At 34.2% G+C, this 11417-nt stretch overlaps 1 protein-coding gene across 1 annotated transcript; it reads left to right on the top strand.

Annotated features, from left to right (window-relative positions):
• The first annotated feature begins 2515 nt into the window (after positions 1-2515).
• On the top strand, positions 2516-3881 carry LOC135727715 (uncharacterized). Its single transcript, XM_065245699.2, has 3 exons — positions 2516-2592; positions 2718-2868; positions 2950-3881. Exons 1-3 carry the CDS (start codon positions 2553-2555, stop codon positions 3524-3526), a joined length of 768 nt encoding a protein of 255 aa, XP_065101771.2. The 5' UTR covers positions 2516-2552; the 3' UTR covers positions 3527-3881.
• Positions 3882-11417: the final 7536 nt, after the last annotated feature.

Here is an 11417-nt window from a genome sequence, read left to right as displayed (position 1 = left end):
CAAACTGGGGGCCCTGAGATGGTTCCAGGGGGACCCCAGTTTAATCACATTTTATAAAATAAATAAATGTATCATAAATTCTGTGTAATTAAACTTCAGAAAAATAAGCCTACTAACCAACAGCACTACATTGTACACTTTAATATGCTTTGTTTATTTGAAATTTTAATGTTTTAAGTCCTACATTTTCTGTGGGAGGGCCACAAAGGGATGCACCGTACATAATGGGGGCCGCACACAGAAAAAGTTTGAGAACCACTGAGATAAATAAAGAACGAGTAGGAAATATAACAATTAACAACTGAAATAAAAATCCAAATCACAAACCTAGGTAACTAAATTTGACCTACAAAGTGGGGCTGAATTTTTACTGTCAGTAGCTTTACTAACTAAACTTTGATTTAGACATTATAGTTAAACCATCCACATCTATGACAATGGAAGCTAATTCTTAATACAAAATTATTAGAGTATTTATTTTCTTAATTTACTTCATCAGTTCAATATGTCATACTTTATATTTAATATTACATCATGAAAGAGTCTATTTATCGCTAAACCTAACATTATTTTTTATGAGTGTGCTTTTATTTAAAATAGTTTATAACTCCACTTATCATTGTTTACACTGATTTAAAGACTCATTGATATGAAATGTGTTTTGTTTTGATGTGTAATCCTGACAGCAAGACGCAACCCACTGCATTTATGCTTCATTCACCTCCTCAGAATATATAAATACAGATATGAAACAACTAGTTTTACTTGCTCTTCAGGCTGGACAGTGTGAATTAAAAAACACAGCAACAAAGGTAAGTGAAGAAATTTGCTGCCAATTCAAAGTACAGCTTCTTTCAAATACTAATTTATTTAACATAACAGAATTTTAATATTTTCAGGCTGAAACCGAAGAATGGAGACTATTGTGATTCTTTTGCTCTCCATGGCTGTTTTTACAGGTAAATATAACTAGTGACAATACTGTTTTACAAATCAAATTTAATGTTATTTACAATTGTAAAACAGAATACATGGTAAACATAGAGTTGACAATGAAAAATAATTTGTAGTGTGAAAAGTTACAGGTATGTTCATCTGAAATGGTTTATTTTCACAACAGGTTGCCAAATTGGTCTTATTAATGCTGAGGAGCCCAATCCACATCTGGAAAACTTAAAAGATTTGTTCTGGAGCTTTGTTGCCCAAGCAACACACACCACTGACAAAACAGCAGATGAGAAGATCAATGAACCCCAGCTTGGACAGGAAGTCAGGTGACCTGAGAATATTTACTAGACACTTTAATCGAAAGGGTACGTTTGCACTATACTTTTAGTTCCCAGGTATAAACTACATCTTTCTTTTCCAAATTATAGTACCAGCCCAACACAGGACTCAGATCAGTATATCACCACCATCAAGAATCACATGGATATAGTGGCTAAAGAGTGGATGAGCAATGTCGCTAAAGAGGCTGAAGTTTTAAAAGACCTTCTGGAGCAGGATCTGATGACATTGAAAGACCAACTTGAGTCCTACGCTGATAATATCAAGAGCCAAATACAGCAGAGAGTTGAGGAGCTCGGGGCCGCCATGGCTCCATATGCAGATTCCCTGGATTCTGAGACATTAAATGACACTCTGATCCAGACAAGTGAGGAGATAAAGAGCTGAAGAAACTGTTTACAAATGTTGTGAATCTGTTTTTGGTATAATGCAACAATAAAATCATGTTGTATTTAAACACTCCATACTGCATATTGACTTCCTCAGATGAAAAATGTTTGCACTTAAAGCATCACTGTGTATTTATAGCGCTCTCTAGTGGTGGGAAATGCAATTTCTCTCATCTCTTTCTGATCATATTTGATGAATAATTACATACAGTATAATTTGATAAAAAAGCAGAGAAACACTACTGGTGACTGTTTATACTGCTGATGTTATCACATTTATTGCCTGTTTTTTCATTATGAACTGCTTAAGTCAGGGCTAAAGGGCCGGGGACTGAGAAACACTGCACAAAATGCCAGCAGACACAAAATCAAGAGGCTTTAAGTGACGTTTCACGTCTTATCAGAGAGTGAAGAAAGTGTGGTATCATATAGGTTAAAACAAGGCTCTGTCTTAGCTGCTGTGCCTTTAATTAAATACAAAATTCAGGACAATATTTTCTTTTTTGTAATATTTGTAAATATTAAATGTTTTGGTATAACATTTAGAATTTTGTCTCTTTTAAAACTTTATTTTAATGACAGTTATAGTGTGATGAAGCAATAACCTCCTTATATAAAGTTTCGGTTCTACAAACGTTCATATCATTTTGTAAAAAAAGTTCACAGTCCCACACTTATCTGTAAAGAATACGAGGATCTATGGTGATAAAAGGTCGAGTCAGAAGTTATGATGTGGAGTGTTCTGACAGCAAGGCACTACCCACTGGACTTTGGGTTTACATTACAGCAATCACCTCACTATGCTGTATAAATACAGATATGTGACAGTTACATCCTCACTTGTTCTTCAGACTGGACACTGTGGAAAATAAAACCATGAAGGTTCTTGTGGTGCTCGCCCTTGCTGTATTTACAGGTCAGAAAGAAACCTAAATATTTTAGCAATATGAAATGTCTGCTTTGCATTATTCATAATGTAGCTGACTATAATTTACATGTAACAATATTGTTTAAAACTGAAATGCCTTGTTCTATAAACAGGTTGCCAAGCCAACCTATTTTATGCTGATGAGCCCAAGCCACAGCTGGAGCAGCTGACTGATGCATTCTGGAGTTATGTTGCCAAAGCAACGCACACCGCTGAGGAGACCGTCCAGATGATCAGGAATTCCCAACTGGGGCAAGATGTCAAGTAAGTCAAGAACATTTTTAAGAGCATTTTTAAAATAAATTTCTTGTGTACCACTGACATTAAACTTTTTTTTTCCGTCAGTGCTCGACTGACACAAAGTGCTGATATGGCCAGTGAATATGCCGTCACCCTCAAGAAACATGTGGATCCTCTGACTGAAGAGCTGATGACCAAAATCACCAAGGAGGCTGAAGTGTTGCGAGAGCGTCTGGGTCAGGACCTGTTGACAGTGAGAGACAAACTGGAGCCCTATGCCGACAACATCAAGAGCCAAATTCAGCAGAGAGTTGAGGATCTCAGGACCGCCATGGCTCCATACGCAGATTCCCTGGATTCTGAGACCCTGAAGGCCACTCTGCTCCAGAAAAGTGAGGAGCTGAGGGGGAGCGTGGAGGAGAGCGTGAAGGAGCTGAAGGCTCAGCTGGAGCCCTACACCGCTGATATCAAGGACAAAGTGGACCAACATCTGCAGGAGTTTCAGAAGACCGTGAACCCAATGGCTGAGGATCTCCAAGCCCAGATTGCTGAGAGAGCAAAGATGGTTCAACAGAGTCTGACACCCTATGCTGAAGACCTGAAGGAAAAGCTGGACCCCTATGCTCAGGATTTGAAGGCCCAGCTCACCTCCCTCTATGAGTCCTTTATCAAGACAAACTAAAGCTTTAAAGACTTCTGAATGCTTATTCCTGCTTGACTCCAAAATCTCATACATTCAGTACCGTACCATTACAGTACCATAACTTAACAAATTAAGTTAAACAATTTCAAGTTATGTCAACTTATCATAAGTCAAAACCTAAAATAGTAGGTTGAATTGAATTGTCAAGCTGCATTTTTTTGCAGTGTATACAACAGCAATATCTTTCGGTTGTCCATTTATAAACCATTAAGAGACAGTGTTAGAATTAAAATCTTGGCATTTACACCTTAACCATTAATCTACACCTTTAAAGATATCTGTTCTCTTTTTATTGTAACAGTTGTGTATTTATTTAAATTAAGTAACTCTATTACTTGTGACTAATATTGTGTTGTTGTTTTTTATAATGTTCTTATTTATGCAACAATAAAACAGCTGACATTTATTAACTTAGTGTTCTTGCTTCAGTGTGAAAGAAGGTTACAGAAAACAATGAATCTTTATAAATGATTTTGCAAAGTCTAGATAATAAAAGTAAGATGCCATGATTTTTCAAAACACAACATATTACACAGTCCAGAAGTCTAAGGCCATGATGCCACCATTAGATTTGTTGTTTTTGCGATAATAACCAAATATAATTACTACTTAGTCTCTTTATTACAATACAATAAAGGAATTTATGCAATAATTAAAAACATATAAAAACAGCTTTTTGTTTTTTATAATTAATATTACTTTGATTCGCTTGGAACCTGCAGGCTTGCTTAAACCTAAATTGAATAATTTCTAATGCAGTCTACTGATCATGAATAACAGTAGGAATGTGTTAATAAAGCATTTATTAACACACTGACTAACTTATTACTCTGTCTAAATAATAAGATGTATAAATGAATCTTTATATAATTTATTAATCATTTACTTACACTTCCTAAATCAGGGGTCGGCAAGTAACTTTGGCCGCGGGCCAATATTTTTTTTAGCCAGTAGATGGCGGGCCTACTTACTGTAGGGATGTGTTAATAAAGCATTTATTAACACACTGACTAACTTATTACTCTGTCTAAATAATAAGATGTATAAATAAATCTTTAAATAGTTTATTAATCATTTACTTACACACCACTAAATGATCTTATGAACCACTGACAACTCCTTAATAACTGGTCTGTAAATAATGTAAAACTTATTTTAGGAATGATGAATTGATCATTAACAAAGTATGAAAAGACAATTATTAAACACATTATATATTATAAATCAAGAATAAAGCATTTATAAACTACTTACTAATGTTTAATAAATGATGAATTGACTATTTAGTAAGGCTTAACTATGCTTTACTAATGCTTCATAGTGTGCAGTTATTATAAACAGAGGTGTAAAGAGTAGCTTAAAGCCATACTTGAGTAAAAGTACAAATTCCTTACTGTAAAAATTACTCCACTACAAGTTACAAGTCACCAATTTAAATACGACTTGAGTAAAAGTATTAAAGTAACCCAATTTAAAAGTACTCATGTATTTTTACTCGTACTAAAAGTTGGCTCAAAGATGCACTAGTATTCAACACAAAGAGACATTGTAGGTCTGGGCAGTGAAAACTAAGAAAGTTTATTTATGAGGTTTTATTTCCTAATATAGAAAAGAAATCAAACACCTCAAAATTTTGACCTGGCAGAACAAACACAGATTAAACATAGTCATAGTCTTTTGACTCAAATTTAATTTAGTTTTAGTCATATTTTTGTCATCTGAATTGATTTAGTTTTAGTCTAATTTTATTCAACTAAATGCCATGAGATTTTAGTCTAGAAATCTACATTAAATTTAATTTAAACCCATTTAATTTTAGTCTAGTGTCATTGTGTACTTGAATGTGCCATACTGAAAAATATATAGCCTAAATTTGTGATATAAATATATGGTAACACTTTACAATAAGGTTCATTAGTTAACATTAGTTAGCTACATTAGTTAACATGAACTAATAATGAACTGCACTTATACAGCATTTATTCATCATTGTTAATGTTAATTTCATCAATTACTAATACTTTATTAAAATCTTGTTAACATTAGTTAATGCACTCTGAACTAACATGAACAAACAATTAAAGCTTACATTTTTATTAACTAACATTAACAAAGATGAATAAATAATGTAACAAATGTATTGCTCATTGTTTGTTGAAGTTGGTTAATACATTAACTACTGTTAACTAATGAACCTTGTTGTAAAGTGTTACCAAATATTCTTATATAGGCCTATCCTAAAAAAGATATCATTTTAATATTTAAAAAATTCCAGTAAACTAAAATTACACTAACATAAATATGATAATGCATATTAAAAACGTGAAGTTGTTCATTTGAAAGATTAATTGTAAACACATGTAGTACGTAACACGACTATCTCACAAGTGCACTACATTTCTTCCGTCGTGCATCCCTCTAACAGTAAATACATTACAGCATACTTGATTAAATGTGAGGACAGTAAAATTGTACACTTATTATCAATCTTATAATGTCAAGTTACTCAGGCAATCAGTACAGGACATCGCTGGTTTATTTTGGCTTATATAGTAAGTTATATCAAGTTATGAAACTTACCAGCTCGTGTTAGCTGATAAAGTAGCATCAGAGTCAGGGGCGTCAGTTTGTGTTGAAAAGTGGTGGGGACAAAAGATTTGAAGAAAAAACATTACAGCAGGACGGGAAAAATATTGAATAACGGCTCATAAAAAATGGGCCGGTCAACAACACAAAAATACTCAGCATAAAACCCTCAACAATGTCGACTGTACAAGTAACAGTCCCTGCAACACCAGCTCAACCAAACAGTGCCAAAGCACCATACGGTAGAAAACAGCAGCACGTTGAGTCAATGATTACAATGAAATTCATATGTAAAACAAATAATCTTGAACATTTTTCTTAAACACTAAATTCAAGAAAAATTCAAGAAAAATTGCTTACCCCATTGGCAGATTTTCTTGCTTGTTTTATGCAGAAAATCACTTTAATTTGATATTTTGGGTCTAAAGATCAGATTTTTGCTCATCAAGAAAAAGCATCTTAATTTAAGAATTTTTAGATTATTTTACTGAAAATAAAGACAAAAATACCTGACAAAAATAAAATCTGACTTTCTTACTTAGTATTTTTGTCTTGTTTAGTAGAAATATCTAAATATTCTTAAATTAAGATGCTTTTTCTTGATGAGCAAAATGACGTTAGAAAATAAGTCTAGTGTTTAGACAAAAACTATACAATTTAAGTGATTTTGTGCTTAAAACAAGCAAAAATATCTGCCAATGGGGTAAACAATTTTTTGCTTAAATTAAGTGTTTAAGAAAAAAGAAATCTTATTTTTAGATTTTTTTTCTCATCCCATTGGCAGATATTTTTGCTTGTTTTAATCACAAATTCACTTAAATTGTATATTTTTTGTCTAAAAACAAGACTTTTTTTCTTGGGTCATGAAAATACATCTTGATTTAAGAATTTTTTGATATTTCTACTGAAAACAAGACAAAAATACTAAGTAAGAAAGTCATTTTTGCAGTGTAAGACAATCATGCATTGCTTGATTTTTCAGAACATTTTAACCAAATGCTTTCAAAAAGTGGTGGGGACAAAATCAGCCATTTCAAAAAGTGGTGGGGACATGTCCCTAGCGTCCCCAGTGTAAATGACACCTATGATCAGAGTATATAAACATTTGTGCTTGCCTTTGAGTTGCGGGATGACTCTCCTGCAATCGCGCATCACTTTTGCTTTGATTGTAGCATCACATGTTTAACAAAGGGTCCATTGACTGAAGCAAATGTGATATGCATCCATATGTTTGCTCTTTATCTCTTCTCTCAGACCAAACGCGAACTTTTCTCTACAGTTTATGACATACGCAGCACGCAGATGTCCCGCTACGGTGGCTCAACGCAAGCCATTCAGCGTTTGACATCAAAGTACCGCGAGACCAGACTTCTCCATATGCATTTGATTCGCTCTCGCAGTACTTTGATTTCATACGATTGCTCTGCGCAGCGCCAAATGTGTGTGCGTGTAACCTCGCGACCACAGATTCTATCCATCATCACTATGGAGCTAGAAGAGTCTCAATAAAGATAAATGCACACACTACATTCACATATGCACACACAGGATTCATAAATACACATGCAGGATACACAAATGCACACAAAATTCACAAATGCACACACAAAATTTAAGAAGCACAGAAGATTCACAAATGCACACAAAATTCAGAAATGCACACAAAATGTATAAATACACAACCAATTCAGAAATGCAAACAACATTTACAAATGCACTCAAGATTCACAAATGCACAGGACAAGATTCAGAAATGTATTTCTGATGCACACACAAATATATCTTGATTTACAAACTGTTTTTGGTCTGTGAACTTTACTGCATTTGTGTGTGAATTTTGAGACTCCCCTGACTTGGCTCGACACACAAATGGCTTTTTTTAAACAGGGAATGATCTGCAACCAATAAGATATCTCCCTTGTTTAAGCCAATCACATGACCTTTAAGCTGGTTTGCCAACCGCCAATAAAACTGAAAAAGAAGTAGTTTACACAGCGTGATATGCACGTGGTGCGGGCGCGAGCTAACGTTAGCGCGGTGGAGTTCTGTCTGTCAGTTGGTTTGTTGAGAATAATTGCAGATTATTCACATTGATATTGTAATCACGATTATCTGTATTTGGTGTCCAAACATACGTCCGAAACGCACAAAAATAAGCACAAATGGATAGTTGTAATTGAGGCTTTTGGCGATTATAACAAGGAGATAACTAGCTAAACACTTTAAGTTCTACATACCGCTCCCCTGTGGTTGCCAGAAGCCATGTTGAGGTCTCAACCAACCAACTGACAGACAGAACTCCACCGCGCTAACGTTAGCTCGCGCCCGCACCACGTGCATATAATGCTGTGTAAACTTCTTCTTCTTCGGTTTTATTGGCGGTTGGCAAACCAGCTTAAAGGTCATGTGATTGGCTTATAAGTAAACAATCCCCCACGTGGGGTGCATTCTTGTGATTGGCTAAAACAAGCGAGATATCTAATTGGTTGCAGATCATTCCCTGTTTAAAAAAGGCATTTGTGTGTCGAGCCAAGTCAGGGGAGTCTCAAAATTCACACACAAATGCAGTAAAGTTCACAGACCAAATACAGTTTGTAAATCAAGATATATTTGTGTGTGCATCAGAAATACATTTCTGAATCTTGTCCTGTGCATTTGTGAATCTTGAGTGCATTTGTAAATGTTGTTTGCATTTCTGAATTGGTTGTGTATTTATGAATTTTGTGTGCATTTCTGAATTTTGTGTGCATTTGTGAATCTTCTGTGCTTCTTAAATTTTGTGTGTGCATTTGTGAATTTTGTGTGCATTTATGTATCCTGCGTGTGTATTTATGAATCCTGTGTGTGCATATGTGAATGTAGTGTGTGCATTTATCTTTATTGAGACTCTTCTAGCTCCATACATCACCCTCTGACACTTTCGTCTCGTTTTTATTTGACGAATAAACAATGTAGCGAGTAACGTTAAGTGTCATTTCAAATGTAGTGGAGTAAAGAGTACAAATACCCAATCAAAAATGTAATTGAGTAGAGAGTAAAAGTTGCCTATATTTTTGATACTCAGTACAAGTACAAAGTAGCCCAAAAAATACTTAAGTACAGTAACGAAGTACATTTACTCAAGTACTTTACACCTCTGATTATAAAGTGTTACCCAAATGGGTGCTAAATAGCACTAAAAGCTCGTAATCAAAGGGGAACCATTTTTAGTGCTATATAGCACCTATAAAGCAGCTATGAAGAACCATCTGGGGGTGATATAGCACAATATGGTTTTACACAGGTACACTGTAAAAAATTTGCTGTAATTATGCAGCTGGTTGCCAGTAACTTACTGTAGAAGAAAAAGACTGAACATTTTCATGTTCATTTAACTTTGAACAAACTGTTGCCAGTAAATAACATAAATGTAAAATCTACAGTAAGTTACTGGCAGCTAGTTGCCAGTAATACCCAGTAATACTGTAATTTCTACAGTAATTTTACATTGTACTACAGAAGTCGTTTAGTGTCAATTCAGAAAGGTTTAATTTGTCATGTGTATATGATGCAGTTCTTTACTTGCATTCAAAAAGCTTGATGTGTGACTCTCAAGTCAAAAGGTTTGCCATCACTCTACAATTTTTAAAGATTGACCTCTACCAGTAACATTCAGTACTAATGATACAACAGATCATACAGTTTGTCATTATGTCCACGTCATTATCAGTGTTGACGTTGATACTCAAATTAACTTACTGTATGAGCCTGACACTCCTAAAATACATCAAGATCTACATCTTAGGACACAGAGTCTGTCTATATAAACATTCACTCTGATACTGAACCATTTTCCTAAAGAATATCTTGGAGATAAAAAAAACTTCTCATTATCATTCTTCTGCTGTGGACGTCATCATGACTGTTAAAGATGAAAATTATCCCAAGAAGTCAGAGAAATAAAGGGACGAGTAGAAAATATAACAATTAACAACTGAAATAAACATTCAAAACTCCTCTTTCTATGACAATGTAATGCAGGTTTTGCGTGAACGTTTGGCCTGTCAGGGTTGAGCTGAACTTTTACTGTCACTTGTATAGTAAATTTACTGACTAAACTTTAAATCACACTCTTTATAGGTAAACCATCCACATGTATACCAATGGAAGCAAATTATTGATACAAAATTATTAGAGTATGATTTATTTTTTTAGTTAACATTATATGTTCAATATGTAATACTTTTTATTTAATATTACATTATAAAATAGCTCCACTTATCATTGTTTACACTGTTTTAAAGACTCATTGATATGAAATGTGTTTTGTTTTGATGTCCTGAGGGGAAGACACAACCCACTGCATTTATGCTTCATTCACCTCCTCAGAATATATAAATACAGATATGAAACAACTAGTTTTACTTGCTCTTCAGGCTGGACAGTGTGAATTAAAAAACAGTGACAAAGGTAAGTGAAGAAATTTGCTGTCAATTCAAAATACATGTATGAATGTTTATTTATTTAATATAACAAAATGTGTAATTACTTTACAGGCTGATACGAAAGGATGAAGACTATTGTGATTCTTTCTCTGGCTGTTTTTACAGGTAAAATATATAGCTAGTGACAAACATTTATATATGGTTTTAAAAATCAAATCTCACTGTTAAAAAAGTCGTGTCAACTTTATAAATTAAGTTACCTTGTAGCATATACATTTATCCTAATTAAACTTAAAATATTGGTTGCCACAACAATTTTTACACAAGTTTATTTTTAAGTTAAATAAACTCAAAATTTTAAGGCAACCAGGCAACTGTTTACATTGTAATGTAATTTACATTTGTGAAACTGAATAGTTTACATGAAATTCACAATGAAAAATTATTTGCGGCACAGCTGCAGTATTGACATGATCTGAAATGGTTTATTTTCGCAACAGGTTGCCAAATCAGTTGTATTAATGCTGAGGAGCCCAATCCACATCTGGAACACTTAAAAGATTTGTTCTGGAGTTACATTGCCCAAGCAACACACACCACTGACAAAACAGCAGAGAAGATCAATGAACCCCAGCTTGGACAGGAAGTCAGGTGAATTGAGAATATTTACCGGACATTTTAATCGAAACGATACGTTTGCCTAAACTTTTAGTTCCCAGGCATAAACTGCATTTTTCTTTTCCAAATTATAGTACCAGCCCAACACAGGACTCTGATCAGTATATCACCACCATCAAGAATCACATGGATATAGTGGCTAAAGAGTGGATGAGCAATGTCGCTAAAGAGGCTGAAGTTTT

This window comes from Paramisgurnus dabryanus, chromosome 13 (genome assembly GCF_030506205.2).
Source record: "Paramisgurnus dabryanus chromosome 13, PD_genome_1.1, whole genome shotgun sequence".
In the NCBI taxonomy this organism is placed as follows: Eukaryota; Metazoa; Chordata; class Actinopteri; order Cypriniformes; family Cobitidae; genus Paramisgurnus; species Paramisgurnus dabryanus.
Note: the sequence above shows the minus strand (reverse complement) of the source record. Positions and strands in the feature narration are given on the sequence as shown.